Source organism: Rattus norvegicus, chromosome 10 (genome assembly GCF_021556685.1).
Source record: "Rattus norvegicus strain SHRSP/BbbUtx chromosome 10, alternate assembly SHRSP_T2T, whole genome shotgun sequence".
Lineage (NCBI taxonomy): Eukaryota > Metazoa > Chordata > Mammalia > Rodentia > Muridae > Rattus > Rattus norvegicus.
The window spans coordinates 55,719,583-55,737,172 of record NC_141543.1 but is presented as its reverse complement, the minus strand read 5'-3'; the positions used below and the strand labels follow the sequence as shown (position 1 = coordinate 55,737,172).

The 17,590-nt window shown below is 46.4% G+C and overlaps 1 protein-coding gene across 8 annotated transcripts in view; it reads left to right on the top strand.

The window, feature by feature from the left end:
• Positions 1–1,184: 1,184 nt before the first annotated feature.
• The window catches only part of Arhgap44 (Rho GTPase activating protein 44), a 167,278-nt gene continuing 150,872 nt past the window's right edge, over positions 1,185–17,590 (top strand). For all 8 annotated transcript variants that reach the window (XM_087571828.1, XM_087571831.1, XM_087571824.1 and 5 more), the window contains exon 1: positions 1,185–1,548. In XM_087571828.1, coding sequence (XP_087427954.1) covers positions 1,496–1,548 — 53 coding nt within the window. In that variant the 5' untranslated portion in view covers positions 1,185–1,495. The remainder of the gene's footprint in view (positions 1,549–17,590) is intronic.

Below are 17,590 nucleotides of genomic sequence, written 5' to 3'. Positions count from 1 at the left end.
AATCAACACACTGCCGAGTATCTTGGGTCATAGATGCTCTTTCATTTATTTATATTTATTTATTTATTTATTTATTTATTTCAAAATACGAACAATCCTGGATTTTCGAATTATGCTAACTTCCACGGTATCTGTCGCAGTGGACTACACAGCAGCCTGTATGTGGTTGGATTTGGAAAACAGCACTCTTTTATTTCCACCTACCAAACAGCAGGGCTTTCTATTTGAGACGGGGAGACTGGAGAGGAGAGAGGCCCAGCAGTTTTCCTAAAATTGTTTATTAGGTATGTGGAATTCTAATGGGGAGACTCACATTTGTTTGATCCAAAGTTCCTACTATCCCAGCAACTCTGACTTGATATATAATGATGACAGCTAATTGAGTTCACGTGTTATCTTCATTCTTTTATAGCATTATTAATATTTATTTATTCATTTATTTAGTGTGTGTGTGTGTGTGTGTGTGTGTGTGTGTGTGTGTGTGTAAGACAACGTGCAGGACTTAAACACTGAACACAGGTCATCAGGCTTCTTTACTTGTTAAGCCATTTTGCTGTCTCACCGACTACCTTCTAAGTCTAATGAGGTACAATTCCTTTTAACCAGCTGGTAGATGCTAGTGGGCTGCCCAGCTGACACCGATTCAAGTCTGGAGGCTGAAAGGAGATGGACATAGCTATGTGATTTAGAATCTAAGTCATACAAGAAAGCTGTCTCAGGTTGGGTTAGTGGACAAGATGTCACTGATTCAATCCTATGTAAGCTTTTGGTTTGAAATAGATTAAGGATGGCATTTCGGGATGCATGCTATGCCTAGTTTGAAACCACTTTGCCCCAAGCTTAACCCTGTGATTGAACACCAACAAGGTGACCTTATACAATTTAGTGAACACATTCCCATAGCATGTCTTCCTATGAATTCAGCACTGAAACGTCTCAAATTCTCTTGAGATGCAATAGGAGCCAGACGTTCACTCTGTTTGCTTTTGCGTCGTTGGTTTTACCATTCAAGCACGAAAATATTTCTTTTTCTAGAAGGCTAAAGCCTAAACGCCTTGACTATACTGTCTTCTCCCACCTCTGCACTAAAGCTGTCCTTACAAACTTTGGACAGAGGCAAGGTGGGAGCGGCAAACTACAAGTCCCAGCATGCACGGCGCATTCCGCACAGGCGCACGGGGACCACCCGGCCAGCTGGCTAGCCAGCCTGCGGAGACTCCCCGGTTCGCTCGCCAGGCTGAGGCTGGGGGCTGCAGCCGGGGCTGACGGCCGGGTGCCTAGGGAGGCTCCGGGTGTGGCACAGAGAAGGATGCGGCGGGCGGACTAGGTGGAGGTGCTCTCTGGAGGCTGGGCGCGGGCCAGGCGGCTCCCCAGGCTCCGCAGTGCCGCCGCCGTCGCCCGGGAGGCTGGGCGCGGGAGCCATGTAACCCTGCGGCGGGCTCCGGGCAGCTCCGTCTTTCCCCAGCTCCCGGGCTAGCGCGGCAGCGGGGCCACGATGAAGAAGCAGTTTAACCGTATGCGCCAGTTGGCCAACCAGACGGTGGGCAGGTAGGTCACCCGCTGGCTGCTCCGGGCCGGCACGCCCGCGGGGCTGCATCTGCCAGGCGCAGGTGATGGAGCTGCCCGGCCTGGAGCTTGTGCGTCTCTCCTGGGTCCGCGCGGGCCGGCTGGTGCGACCTCTCCTTTCCCGACCCTGACCCCTGCTCGCTTCCCGCCGGCCGGTCTAGGCTTGGGTTGCCCAGCTCAGAGAGTGACGCATCCTTCACCTGCGTCCCCAGCTGCCCCTTCACCTCGCCCTCTCTGCCTTTCCACGGGACTCCCTTTTCCTCTGGTCGCGATTCTTCCTGGAAACAGGTGTTTGCTCTGCTGGAGCTGCTGGCTGCTGAGTCGCTGGCTGCCTCTGGAGATCCCTTCCTCCCTGCTCCCAGTTCAGGGCTGCTTAGGGTCCTGAGGTAGTGTTGGGCCTGGTCGACACCCTCCTTCCCCACTGGAGCCGTGTTTGTTTTCAGGGACTCTGACTGTATGAGATGCTGGATCACTTTCCTGGCTGTTTTTCTCTCAGCGCTTGGGGGTGGGGAAAGGATGGCGGGGAGGGGGAAGGTGCTGGTGGAATAGCGCTGCTGTAGGCTCGGTCCCAATACTGATTTCAATGCAAGGAGGGAGGCTGCAAAAGTGAGGTTCAACTCCCTTGGAAGATGAGAGGAGGATCAGAGAGAGGAGGATCAGAGGCTCTCAGCCAGGTAGGGGATGGGGACAGTCTCTCCTCCCTCCCAGTACAGAACAGCTCGGCCCCAGGAATCTGCAGGACCCAGACTGCTCTCATCTTGGTGAACATGGACTAGATCTGGGCCAGTGTCTCCAGGAGCGGATCTGTGGGGTGCCAAGATCTATTAAGGTTACATAAGGATTCTTAGTGGGTCCCGTCCAAAGCTAGACATTCTTGAAACACAGGCTTGTTAGATAGAGGGGATTTTTCATGGAATCTGTGTGCCCAGGGCAGGATTTTTGTGTGGTTGTCAAAGGAATTCAGGTGTGCAGATTAAAGTAATCAGAAAGCGAAGAGCCTAGCCTTGGGTGCAATTCAAGTGCAAGCTCCACACATAGAGTGCTCTCCGCCAGGTTTGTTGAGAAACCAAATACCTTTCTTGGGTGGGAAGTGGAGCTTGAACTGGCACCTGATAGGGTGGGGGTGGGGACTTCCCTGGAGAATAGAGGACATCTCGCTCGATGGAAGCATACTGCCCTAGTTACAGTGGGCATTTGAGGGCAGGGGATGTGGTGGCTTCTCATGCTTTCAGGAACTCCAGATGGTTTCCAAGTAACCTAAGTGTTTCCAAGCGTCTAAACTAGACTTGGATTCATTTCCCCTTCCCAAACACATGTGCTTTAACATGAGGGGGAATTTATGAATAGCAGAGTCAGATTAGCCCAGATTTTTGGCACGGCATTGCCACAAATATAGCCTCACGTGGACTGTCTTTGGTATGTTGGATGCCGAGATAGTGCTTTCCCGGTCCTGGGGGTTGGTTGTCAAGCTGACCATTCTTTACCGTTTTGGCGTCTGGATCACTGTCTGGGATCTGGCGTACATGGTGGCATTAGGCATGCCAGAGGTCAGTAGGCCCCTCACTCTCACCACAGGTTGCTGTTTCTCATGGAGTATTCTCAGTCCACTCAGCATTCCAGTGTTCTCTTGGAGTGTTAGATTGGTGCTAGGATCTAAATGTCTCTGGGAAGGCATCCATGCTACCTTCATGACTCCTGACTCATATCTTCCCTCAGGACTTGTTTTTAAGCTGTGAGATTTTTTGAGCCATGGGTGGAGGAACTGTCTTTTTCACCTTCATTCATGGGGGAGATGAAAAAAAAAAAAAAAAGGCAAAATCAAATTGGATTTTTTTTTCTTCAAGTACTCTTATGTATTCAAAGAACATTCTAAGAAGTACAAATCCAGGGGCTGCACCCTGCTTATCTGCCGCAGCTACTGAGCTCCTAGGTGCATGACCAACCTGTACAAAGTGAGGCCTGACTTGTGTCCGTTTTGGTGAAGTTCAGAATGAACACTTAAAGCAAAGATTAGTTCACAATACTCTACGGCTCCAACACCCCCAAATGTCATCTCCTCCCACTTAGTATTCTCAGCATTCTAGTGGCCTACACAACCACAATCCCCTGGACCCGCCGCCCCATTAGACTCTCCATACTCATTTCGTCTTCCCTTCTCCCTGTCCCTAACTCCTGTGCTTCAGACACATCAAGCCCGGTTCCTCTTTAGGGCTTTGCTCTTGTTGACCCCCAAGTTTTACTACCTGGCTGAGGATGTGGTCTTTCCAAATTGCTTTCTCATCAATCAGAACTTGGCTCACAGGCTCAGGTAAGCTCCTCCCCCCCCCGCCCCTCCCCTCTCTTACCCATCATCCTTTTCATTTTTTTGTCCGGTCCGTGCCACTCTTTGAAAGCTTCTACCTTTTTGATCTCTGCCTGTCTGTCTCCAGTAGAATGTATTGATCGCCCTTGCATGCCAAGGGCATACAGCAGTGCCTTGTAGACGGTTGGTACGCTCAGTCAATATTTATTGCCAAGATTAAAATGACTTACTTCTGGCCAATGATGGGAGTGAAAGGAGGTGTGGTGGGGTTCTTTTTCCTACTGAGAATGTTGAGAGACACAACCCATTGCGTCGGGAGAGCGGCTATGATCTGCTTCTCCAGCTCATAGTGTTGGAAGCCTGAATGTTAGGTGTGATGTCGTGAAGAGCTTTGTAGAGTGACTCTAGCAGATTCTCACATCTTCCCCCTATGGTTTTGGAAGTTGTGAGATCTCTCTTTCTGGTAGAGAGGTGAGCTTGAGAGCTGCTCATCTCCATGACTCCACACCTAGTTGGGGATTGGCTTAATTTCCTTGAACAGTGTAAGAATTGCCCTCCTTACATGTACTCTTGGGTCTTAGTACTTTGCCTTGAACCGGGCATATCTAAGTAGAACTCAGCAACTTAGTGCGTAGCAACTATAGGAAGTGTTGATAAGAGCTCCGTTGGTTAGGTGTTAGCCTAGCATGTATGAAGCTCTGGGTTCAATCCTCAGCACCACATAGTGACACATACCTGTGACTCACCTGGAGGTAGAAGCAGGAAGATGACATAGTTCAAAGCCAACCTGGGCTACCCGAGGCCCTGCTTTGGTCATCTTCCCTAGGTAGAGTACATGTTTCTGCCTTGATTTTCCCGTATCTGTTTCTTCACATCCAACCCTACTCTGGAAAGCTCCCCCTGGCCAGCCTGTGTGTCTACTGGCTAGGAACACTGATTATCAAGTGGGACACATTTGCTTGGGTGCATACTAATCTTGAGATTAGCTCTCTGCACATTTGTTTCTTTTGATTGGCAAAACGGGAACAGTGAAGGTTGCCCTGTGGAGATCTAGGAATTGATAGTGGAGTTACCCCAGAAAAATGCTAACAGTCGCTTCAGGATCTTTGGTCCAGCATTCTCTTTTTGGATGGCCTGCTGTGCTCAGTCACTCAGTGTAGGATGATTGGCTGTCTCCTGTGGACCACACACTGCTCTGCTCTGGGACTATTACAGTGTCGGGCAAACAGAAGGTCTGCTCACTGGAGCCCGAATTCTAAGGATGTGCTGTGTTTTTAATGATTCATTCGGAGTGTGATCTTTAACTTGTCGATCATCATCGCGGCTTGATTTTAAGCTCCTTTGGAGGCAGAGACAGTGAGTGTGGCATGTAGAGGGTTCTCTGAAACTCTGTGGCAACTGGACCAGAAGATGTAGTAGGTAGAGGACTCAAGAGGAGTAGTTCAGAGACTCAGGGAGAGCACCTGATGCTGCTTTTCTGATATTTGTAACGGCAGTGGTACCTAGAGGAGTGAGGGGCAGCTGCTGCTGGGCTGTAGACTCGAAGGAAGGCTTAGCTTATGCCTCATGCATGGCACCATTTGCTTTTTGTTGTTGTTGTTAAATCTCCAATAGGATGTAGTGTATTCTGGGGTGCTCACCATCCTGAGAGACTGTTCTTCTCAGAAGTGATACCTGGTTTGTCTCGGGTAAAACACAGAGCCGAGTGGAAACTTTAGCACCCAAGAGGCCCACAGGGCGAAAGAGAAGATGCAAGAAGCGAAGTTAGCCCCTGTTGAAGACTTGTTTTTCAGTCTGTTTTTCATCTTAGATGGCTGGGATGAGGTTGAAGGGAGCCTGGCCTGATGAAGGGCTAACCAGATACACCATGACGCTCTGATCACTTTCCTTGAAGGCCTACCCAGTTTTTGGAAAACATTAGCCTTCTACGTACAGGGTCTTGGAAATGGATTCCAATGGCCACTGCTCAACGACGCTGCCTGGGGCCTGCCCTTGTAGGGAAGTGGGTAAAGTTCATGAGGAGGAGGGGAGTGGAATGGGCTTGTAGGTGGGAGCAAAGCTGTTTGGGTTGCACTGGGTTTCGTGGGTTCAGAGGTGCTAGGTCTGGAGTGGGGGGAAGAGCAAATTTTCTCTACATTCTCTGCTTTCCGTTCCTCGACTGCTAGTGTGCAAGACAGAGCTGAGCGGGCTTGGTTTCTCCTGCAGCCTTGCCAAGCCTCTGCGGCAGCGCAGCCTGCACAGCTGAACTGCAGGCAACCCCGGCATTGGCCAGTGGTCCCCAGCTGGGTGTGAGGCTGCACAGCCTCTAGGAGCTCTGGCGTGGCCTGCATTTCTGCTCTGACAGAACCCTTTGCCTGGAGCCACTGCTTGTCCTTCAGCAGGTCTCTGAAAGCCATCAGCCAATCAGTAGGAGCAGAGGGGAAAGTCAGAAGAGGTCTAGATTAGTCATCACCTGCTTTTTCAAAAGCTGGCCGTGATTTGGACTTCTCAGACCAACGCAGGCTTCTGTAGCTGCTTTCTTTCTCTGAGTGCAGCAGAACTCTCCAGACTAGAAACTCCTCTCAAGTTCTTCAAGAGTCCAAGAGCCCAGGCAGGACCTCCTGCTGAGCTGTGTGGCTTTGTGAGAACAGAACTGATGACAGACTGGCAGAAGGAGAGACAAGGGCCTTCGCTCTTGGTTTTCCATGCCCCTTACTCTTCAGGCCTGGCCCATCCACCCTCAGATTGCCTGGTCTCTGCAGTCAGCAGGAGGCTGCCTTGAGTTTCTTGGAGAATTCTCTCAGCCCAGACCTGCAAGTCATTGTGAGGGAGCTTTTTTCTTTTTCTTTTTCTCGAATAGCAATTAATCATCTCCCCTCCCATTTTTCTCCACCAGAGCAATTCATCAACACTGATTGGTAATTTTTTAATAATGGGTGGTAAGAAGCATTGTTTCCCTGTGGCTGTTTAAAAAAGTAAATTAGTAGCCATGCGACTAAAACAGTAATTTGTGGTTATTTGTTTTAGAGGGATCTGCAATCATCCCTTTTTATTAGTAGTCAAGAGCAGATTATTTCAAATGCTATTTCCGCAGTGATGTTAAATGGTAAGTTATGCTTCGGCTCAGTATTGAGGCTCTCTGAGCTCAGAGAGCTGGTTCAGGGGAGACCTGGGGTGGGTGGGGCATTATCCATCTCCCATAGAGTTCAGGGACCTCCGACCTTTGCTGAGTTGGAGAGGTTGTGATGGCCAGCAAATTGAAACTCTCCTTTCTATCCAGGAAGCAGATGTAACTTTCATTTTTTTTTTTTAACTTTGGAGATAAATTTTAGAATGAATGTTTATTTTCCCACAGAATCCAATGTATCTTTCACCATTATTTTTAGTCACATAAGTAATATCTATCATAGAGAAATGATAACCTTATGAATGATTAGGAAAAGGGGGTGTGTTTAGTGATTTCCTGCCGGTGGCCAGTTCATACTTAGATACTGTCAGTTAGCAGGCGCCTTCCAGTCTCTTACCGAGGTAATGTCTCTGTCGTACGAGCTTCCTGGAGTGTGCTTGAACAAGCTAGGCTTGCTGTGCAGCCATTGGAGGTACCATTGTATTTGCAGCCCATTGTTGATCGGACATCATCATCGGCACATGAGAGTAGTGACCATATTATATGTACTCTTGGAACCGTAATCCAGCGCCTTCGTCTTATAGCTTGAATGTGGATGTGCATACCAGTAAATACACTTGTGCACATAACCAATAACAGAATGTCTAGGGTATGTAATAGTCCACCATAGCTAACTGGCTTCTTTGTACCTTCGGATTTTAGCTGGTTTGAATTTCTTTTTTTCCCCAGACACTTAGAGCTCTTCCTAAATTGCCTGCGTTTGTGTTTTTCCTTCGGTTTTCGAGATCCGTGTTCATAGCTTTGCCTGACTTTTAGGTAATTTCTGGTAACTAAATAAGTACGTGCTTAGTTGCCTGCCATGCATATTTCACCGTGGGTTCCCGATTTCTTCCTGGTTTAGTTGTTGTTGTTGTTTTCCCATGAGGAACTCTGATATGTGTGGATCGGGATTTGTTAACTTATGGTTTATGCCTATGTCCAGGAACATTCCTCAGACCCAGATTATAGAAACATTCAAACGCCTTCAGCCGTGTCTGGCATGCCTTGATCTTACCAGCCAGTCTGGAATCCATCAGCCAGCCATTCTGGTGTATGACCTGCCTTAGAAGTTGGGTTTCACTTTTCCAATCCCTCTTGTTTTTAAGCTACTTACCCTGTTACATTGACCTTGCCATCCATGTGTGCTCTCTTTGAAGTACCATTATCAGATCCTAAAAGACCCCTTATGTGCTTGAGGATTTCTGACTTCACTTCCTTGGCCTGCTGTTTCAACTCCGGTAGGAAGCTAAGGAGGGTTCTGCTGTGAGCAGTGACAACTTTATGCTCATCCTAAGACCACAGTGTTGGGGTTTGGGGACAGTTAAGGTTCTTCAATGGCTCAGTCACCAGAGCCTTTGCCTGGGGGACCTTCCTGTCCAACCTAGATGTTTGCCTTGTGGAAGAGAGGTGTTTCTGCATTTTTCTGACATGTGGATATCAAGATGGCGACTGTGTTGTCTTTGCAACATTGGGCGTCATGAGAATACTTCTCAGAGGAGCAGCATCTGCTTATTTAAACTTATCTGTGACCCTCTCCTGCAGTCAGTTAACGTTTAGGTTCTCTTAATCACAATTTCTTTGTTACATACTTTGGACTTGTTGCTGTAGCGTGGGGGGTTAGAATAATGTGTTGGCTTTTCTTTTTTTTTTTTTTTTTTTCTTTTCTTTTTTTCGGAGCTGGGGACCGAACCCAGGGCCTTGGGCTTCCTAGTTTTTCAGGACTTATAGAATGGGTTACGGGGTTCTCCAGCAGATCATTGTATCTTTTGCAAATAATAATTTTGTGTCCTTTTCTAAACTGGTTTGTATTTACTTCATTTTCTTGTCTAATTACATTGTCAAACACTCAAAGAAAAGCACTATAATATTGTGGTAATACATATGTGCCTCTGATAATGACTTTAATATAGATGCATGGTGGTTGGTGTGAGAGGATTTTTTTCCTTTGTTATACATTTATTTGTTTGTGTATGTGTGCATATGCGTATGTAGAAGTTAGAAAATGACTTGCGGGGAATCAGTTCTCCCCTTCCAGCATACAACGTGTGTATTCTAGGCATCAAACTCAGGTGGTCAGGCTTGGTGGCAAGAGACTTGACCTGCCGAGCCATCTCACCAGCTCTTGAGAAGGTTAAAAAATAAAAATTATGTTACATTATTTTACTTTGAGATTTTCTTTTATATTGAAGTTAAATTTAATGTTTTTATCAAATTAAATCAATGAGAGACTCCTATCCTCTGTGTGTGTGTGTGTGTGTGTGTGTGTGTGTGCACGCACACACATAGCATACATCATCTTAAGTGGAATCTCCAATATTGAACTCTCCTACATTGAGAACTGATTGAGGGTTGTTGAGTGTTTCTGTATAATTAGATTACATTTATTGTTTGTATCATTTGATAACCTTTCTATGTTTCTCCCACTTTGTAACAGTATCAAAATGAAGTGTCCAGCCTCTCTTTTCTGAGGAGTGGCAAAACCAGGACTTCCTCAGTCTTTGAAGTTTGTGAACAGTTTTCCAAGGACATTCTTCCAATATTGTGATTCTTAGATAAATTTCCACTTTCTTTAATGGCCGTGGGACTAGTTGTGTTTTCCAATCACTTTGAGTACCATTTTTTAGAAGATCCATTTTGTTATGATTTTAGTGTTCAAAACAAGTTTGATAGACCCTGCATATGAATTGGACTTCCAGTGGCATTGAATGTGAATCGCGCTCTTTTTCCCCTTGACTGGCATTTCCCCGGTGTGAATTCTCTTGTGATTTCCTTGGGTTTGTTTTGTCCTGCTCTGAGTATTCAGTTTCCCATGTTGTATGTGAGGATAGGTCGGACTCTGCTGTGGGAACAGTCATACTGTCACAGTCCTTCATTTCAGGCCGATGACAAATGAGCCGATATGGAGAGGAGGGCCACTGAGGGATCCTTCTGTGTGAGGGGTCTAGGGGTCACGTGACCCCCTCCACTCTTTCTCCAGTCCTGCTGCAGGTGAAGAGAGAATAGCAAAGTGGCATTCTGGGTCTTCGAGCTTTCACTGAGAATCCACAAAGGTTGCTCTGCCAAATGTCATTGGCTGAAACTAATCACAGAGCTCCCCTGGATGCGTCTGGAGCAAGGCTCCCTCTGCCCAGCCGAATCACCAGAGATTCCGTTCCATCTGCTCATATCTCTCCCTGTCTTGTCCTGTCTCCCCGGTGCATATTTGAGAAGGCTGCAAAACATCACACACATGCCTTTCTTTAAGATTCTCCTTTCCCTCCATCAGAGCTGGCCAGCCCCACCCCGGGGACCAACATCAGGAGAAAATCTTTCTCTTGCTGCTGCTCATCGCCTGTGCTATAGTTACAGGTATTTACTACCGGGCGCATCTTCAGAATTAGCTTTAACAAACACATTTTTAAATGCCCTTCCTACAACGGGGAGGATAAGAATGAAGGAAACAGAAAGTCTCTTCCTGCCACAGTGACATGACACCCTATAGGATTATTGCTAAGGTTAAATAAGATAGGCAATATAAGGTCCTTAGGCTAATTCCTGATTAATAAATTGTAGCTATTCCAGGATCCCTTGCTGTGCTAAGAGTCTGTCTGACACAGAGAATGATACTCGGTCCTTTTCACCTGTCTTCCTGAGAACTTGAAACTTACAACTTGAGGTGGATGGGCATTCGTCTTCGGCTCTAATCAAGCCCAGTTTCTCTGTGTTTAGCCAAGAGCATGGTTTGTGGTATCAGTAAGGGCAGCTATCTCGCATTCCACACCTGTGCTAGTCAAACCGTGCCAGATCTCAGCAGCTTCCAGCCCTGGCCTGCGGAGTGAGGCCAGCCCTTTCCACCCAGGCCATGCTGGATTCGACTTCACATTCGTCTCAGAGGTGGAAGAACACAAGGCTGTGGTGAGTCACACTCTGGCTTCCAGTGTTTCTTTTGGAGGTGACATGTGCCGTTTCTGCCATTTCACTGCCAACGCAAGTCACTTGGCCACACCTCGTTCCATACACAGCCCTGGAAGCCAATCTTGCTGCAGGCCTGGATGGAAAGGCGAGGATGCAGCCTGCAATACCAATGCTTGTGAGGATTGTTTTCATTGCGGCTTCCAAAAGAACCAAGCACTGTGATTATCGACCCACTTTGCAGATGGGGAAATGGAGGGGGAAAGAGCAGGGTCAGACTTGATAAATCCTGAGTGGTGCAAGCCTGTGCTGAGTCTTCTTGCTCTCTCCCTGGTACCATTTCTTTGCAGCCAGTGTCCCAGGTCCCTATAGGAGGTGGTTTTAGAAATGCTAATTAACTGCTCCTGACTTCGATAAAAATAAAACTGTCCCACTCCCTTTAGGATAATGGAGTATCTTGCGTGTAGCCTTAACCGCAAAGAGCATAAATGAAACTCTTGTCAATAGGATATTCTTCCCCGTGTTTTCTTTCTGCAGCTTCAGCAGAAAGCAAAAAGAAGTGCCCTTTGAAGGTTCTTTGCCTTCTGTTGGGAAGGCAGTCTGTATATTTGTGAAAGCCTTGTGGCTTCTTCCGGAGCACAGGGACCAAGCAGCAACATCACAGCTGTGCAAAAGGGTCAAGTCAGGTAGACCAGCCTCTGGCCTCACGGTGGTCCTCACTGTCTCCCTGACTCCAGTCATCAGTGTGTGTGTTCCCACTGTTGATGTAGGCACCATCTGCTAAGAGTACCTCAGATTTGCTCATTTACTTGACTGACCTCCATTCTGCCATTGTCCCGCCTTCTATACCAGGGCAGGGCAGTGCAGCCTAGTGGCTGCTGCTTGCACAATCTATAAGCGAAGACAGGGAAACACCCGTGTGTCCCCCCACCCGTCCCGTGCGTTAATGCCTGCAGTAGGGAAACAGAATGTCAGGAAGTAAGTTTTGCATTGACTTATTGACATAGTTCCAACTCCTTTTGTATTTTCCTAATGTTGGGAAAGTGTGAGAGTGCGGAGGATCCTGTAGGATGAGGACACAGGATCTAGAAGTGCACGCAGAGGTGACGGGCCAACAATAAAGCAAACCACGTAGGAGCGACTGGAAGGAAGTCTGGAGAGAGGGAAGCAGAAGCCTGCAGGATGAGGAGTGATTTCTGCTGCTCGTACATTTGCATCTGGATTCTTCCAAATAAAAACTCATCTCATTAAAAAAGAAAACAAACAAAAAAAAAAACCAAACAGGACTCAACAGGAGCAACTGTGGTCATTGTTCTCGTAATAATACTTTATCTTTGGAGGTTTTGGGAATCTGGATATGTTTGCAGTTCTTTGGAACCCGGTTTCGAGTATGGGAGACTGCCCGTCTTTAGTGCTCTGGACGCAATGGCAGACCTCACCTTGTAGACTATTGGGAAGCGATATGACCTGGACTTTTAGATCAGTTAATCGGGGTTTTTAGGATTTGTTGATAAATTTTAATTTTTTCTTTCCCCCCCTTTTTTTAAATCTGTCTAAGGAACTTATCACATTTATGTATCATGTTGTGGGCCATGCATATGCATAGCACATGTGTGTAAATGCTCCTTCTCTGTCACGTGGGTCCCAGGGATGGAGCTCAGGCAGTCAGGTGCAGCAGCTAGCGTCTTTACCTCCCCGAGCCATCTTGCTGACCTGCTTCTCTTTATTAAAAAAAATCCATATATTTATGATAAATACAGAGTATGTAATATTTAAATGAGGATAACTAGCATTTTCACTTCAAGTACCTATACCTTTTAATCTGATGTAAAAGTGATATGTAATTTCAGGGTCCCATGTGACGTTTTAATACGTGTGATCTGAATGATGAGACCAACCTCTCCCAAGGCTGATCGTGATCATGACTTTATGCTGAAACACTTCAGAACCCTGCTGCTTTGTTGAAGAAGTGCAGATTCCATTATTACCTGTCTGTACTGCTGTGGGAAATGTCAGAGGAATTAGTTCTTGTCCTCCATTACCACCAGGACGTTTATTTTTTAATTGTGTGTGTTTGTGTGTGTGTATGTATATGAGGGGGAGAGGGGGAAAGGAGGAGAGGGAGAGGGGGAGGGGGAGAGAGAGAGAGAGAGAGAGAGAGAGAGAGAGAGAGAGAGAGAGAGAGAGAGAGAGAGAGAGAATGGCTTAGGAGCCCAGAGGGTCGGATGTCCCTGGAGCTGGAGTTACAGGTGGTTGTGAGCTGCTGAGGTCTGTGCTGGGAACAGACCTCCAGTCCTCTCCTCTTAACTGCTGAGCCACCTCTCCAGCCCCAGTTGCCTCTAATTTTACAGACTACGTTTTGGAGTCTTGTCTGAACCCAGGACCTGGGTCTTTGGGCAGCCAGGCTTCTCTGGTTGTAGCAGCAGACTCTGGTCTGTTTGGGGATGGGTGGGGCTGCTCTCCAGATCAAACGGAAAGTTGAATAGTGCATCATGGGAATAGATACTGAGAGCCTGGTCACAAGAGGGACAGAAGAGTCCAAGGGGCTTTCCATTATGTGTTGTCACTGGGCCACTCAGAAGCTGCACAGATCTGAGTCAAGCTTGGGTCACCTCATCAGAAGAAATGAGGCCATACAGCAAGGCCAGATGCCCACAGAGTTCCACAGTCAGTGGCGTTGGACCCCATCCACCTTGACCAGCTTGTCAGGATTCTTGGCTTTTAAGGAGGTTATTTTTCATTTTTTTCATTTCTGGCTAATTTTTGTCAATATATCCCTGAAGTCATTTTTTCTTCCTCTTTTGAGGTTAAGATCTTGTGTGTAGCCCAGGCTAGACCTGAACTGGAGACATATCTCTTCACTCAGCTTCTCTGCACCTTTTCATTTTTGTGTCTTCTAGTGCATGTCTGTATCCTGAGTGATTGCAGTGACCCCTTGTCTATTCTTGCCTTGTGGTTATTCTTCTTGACTTTATACCTTACTCCTGAATACAGATATGGAAGAATATAACGTTTCTTCTTTATTAAGTTCTCCTAGGACTGTAGAAAATTTTGTGCACTACTCATTTATCTTAGAAATTGTCCTGGTTAGTTGTTGTTGTTTTGTTGTTGTTTTTTCCTTTCTTTTTTAAAAAATCTTGATACAAGCCTGGGCCATTTGAGAAGAGGGCACCTCAAATGAGCAACTTCCCCCCATCAGATTGCTCTGTAGGCAGGTCTCTGGGGTATTTTCCTGACTCATGATTGCTGTGGGAAGGCCACCCCTGGCCTTGTATAGGAAAGCAGGTTGAGCAAGCTACAGAGAAAAAGCCAGCAAGCAACATCCCTCCAGTTTCTCTGCTTCAGCTCTTGCCCCAACTTCCCTCATGACCTGAGAGCTGTCCGCTGAGATAAATTCTTTCCTCTTCAGTTTGCTTTTGGCCCTGGTGTCTTATCACAGCCGTAGAAAGCAAGCCAAGAGAGAGACTGACAACCTATATCTTTACTTAAGATTCCAGTAGGTCTTCCGGTCATGAAAGCCTGGGTGAGTGGATCTCTAGGATGCTTTTGGTTATAGTAATGACCACCGGCATTGCCAGTTGGAAAAGCGAAACAAACAAAAACTTTACTTTCTTTTGCAAAAGTTTATTTTAATTGATTGAAAACCACATTACTCATTAGGAACTTTGTGGTGTCTCAGCCCACTGCACACTTGCATAATGTACCAAGAGCTGTAAAGGAGCGCCATTTTGGACGAAAGGCTACTGGAGTGGACCACCTGTTCAGGTACGTTGTGATCTGGGGCTCCTGTTGCCTTCCTTTTTCTCTTTGCTTCGTCTTCATTGGTATCTTGGGCTTCTTGGACGTTTTCCATGGTAAAAATACAGTTGTTGTGTGCTGTGAAGAAGAACGTTGTGACATTTGCAGTGAAGGGGATGGCACTGGAAGTAATCCTGTTCATGAGCACTGAGCACTGTGCTTCCCCCAGGGACCAGAGGCTGTGCATGCTTGTGCAGATCAGGGCTTACGAGTCTGGGTCCTGATAGCGTCATTCATCATGTTTTGCTAGACTCAAAAACACAAATATCTTGCTTTCTCTCATATGAGGAATCTGTGTTTAGATTGCTGTGTTTGTTCACTAAACTTTAATAAAAACTAAGGTTGCTTGCAAAACAAAGGTGATTTACTTCTGTATTCATAATTTACAGAGACAGGGAGAAAGGAGCATTCCAGAAAGGCCTTGCTTGTGAGATAAGAGTCCTTTCATCTAGTCTAAGCCAATGCATTTCGCATAGTTACACTTGACCTTTAACATGTCCAGGGGGTGGGAATATGGTAGATTCCCTGTGTCCCTGATCTACTTCTGACTGTCATGGATGGCAGGCAGGCACAGATTCATCAGAACCCTTCCAGAATCCGGAGAGAAGTGGTTTGTTTCCTCTGAGTCAAGAGGCTGTGATAGTAGGATGAGTGCCTTAGTGGAGTCAGAGCTCATTAGAAAGGAAACCAGGAACAGAGGTGGTGTCTCAGTAAGGTGCCTGCTCTGTGAATGCAAGGACCTGAGTTTGGCTACTGGGAACCCATGTTAAAAACAACAACAACCAACCAAGCAACCAACCAACCAAAACAAGCAAAACACAAGGTGGATAGTGTGTGTGCCCCTGTAATCAAAGCACTGAATGGGGTGGGACAGAGACAAGCTCACTCTCGCAGCTCATTGGCTAGCAGGTCTGGCTGAAATGATGAGTTTCAGGCTCAACGAGAGACTCTGTCTCAAAAATAACTATGGGGAACTCTAAACACTTGACTTTGAGCATCCACAGGCACACATATGTGCATGCACTTCCACACTAACAAGTATATGCCAATCACCTACACACACACACACACACACACACACACACACACACAAAGCAAAGAGAAAGGAACCATTGGAGGTGGTGGCACATGCCTTGTAATCCTAGCACCCTAGCACTTAGGAAGTAGAGACAGGAGGATGTCAGCGAGTTTTAGGATAGTCTGAATCATACACAGTAAGTTCTAGGTTAGCTAGCACAGAAGAATGAGCCCAATTTTAAAAAATCAAAGAGACAACCAAACCAAATAACAACAAAGAAACAGAAGAGGAGGAGAGATCGTCCTGGTGCAGAGCCAACATGATACCTTGGCTTGCTTTAACCCAGTGATTTTTGGGCTGTGTCCTTAGGAAAATTGGCTAAGTGTTCTTGTGGTGGGTTCAACTGTGACCAAACATTGTCTGTTTTACTCAGAGCAGGTCCTTTCTGTTACAGAACACTCGTCCCCACAGATGGCTCTACATCCGTCCATGTCTTACGTGAATCTTGGCATCCACAGCACAGTATCCACAGTATAGAACTTGGAAGGGCTCAAAACCAGTGGGTACATTTATTCTCAGAGTTCAGCCCTCCCTGTCTCCCCGTGGCTGCCCTTTACGCATCACAGAACTCTGTTCACTCTCCCATGTGACCTGCCTCAGCCCATTTTGATTTCTAGTTGGTGTAACATCCTCATTAGGCTGGAAACTGTGCGTGGTTGCATAGATAGGGGCTTGGTGTCATCCTCAATGCTCTGGGAGTCCCTTTCAAGAACGAGGTGATGAGGTATATTGTTCTGAAAGGCCTCAAAGGTAGATATTTTTTCTCTAGATTTCTTTCTTTCTTTCTTTCTTTCTTTCTTTCTTTCTTTCTTTCTTTCTTTCTTTATTTATGCATATGGGGGTTTTGACTGTATATATGAAAGTTAGCTATGTTTGTACCTATTGGACCCTTTGGAATTGAGGTTATAGTTATAGATGGTTGCGAGTCACCATTTAGGTGCTGAGAATGGAGCCGGGACCTCTGCAAGAACAGCAAGTGCTGTTAACCTCTGAACCTTCTCTACAGCCCCTTGAAGGAATATACATGATTGTGTGGGGACAGAGTCTTACTGTATAGGCTTAGATGGGTAGATGACTGGCGCTTACTGTTCTGACTGGCCTGGTCTTACCTCATGGAAATCCTTCTCCTTCTGCTTCCCTAGGGGAATAAAACCAAACTAGAGAACGCGTGTCTTAATTGAAGGTTCCCATGCTAAATATGTAACTAACCATGCCTTCATGGGAGCCTGTAGTAAGAATTCGAGAATTTTGGTTTGTTTAAAAAGGATTTGGGTTGTTATTGGTTAGTTGTTGGTTAGTTGGTTGGTGCTAGTTGATGTTGGTCACAGTTTGTTAGGCAGTCGTGTCCAAAGAAGAAACAACAACAAGAAAAATATTAGATATCCTATTGGCAAGGATCAGACTTGCCCCGAGGAGCTTGATACACCTTATCAGCAGGAAGTAGTTTAACAATAACATTGTCCCCTTTCCATCCCTTGACTTTATTCAGGGATCTCCTTCCCTTCTTCTCTATCCTTTTTTCTCTTCTTTCTAGTGTTAGGGGGTTGAAAGGGTGGGCAAAGGATGGAGAAGGGTGGAAGAAAAAAGAACCCACAAAGTAGCAAAAGGCAGCTACATCAGCCAAAAGTGTTCTATGCTAGAAGACAGTCTACATGACTTAAGAACTGTTCTAGATAATTTGTCTTTAAAGCACAGTTTTCAAACGTTGATTAACCCTATGCCATTGCATAGCCCAATCACAGGGACCCAGGACAGTGAAAGGCACACCTGTTTATTGAGTGAAGATGTCATTAACGGTGTTATCTGTAAC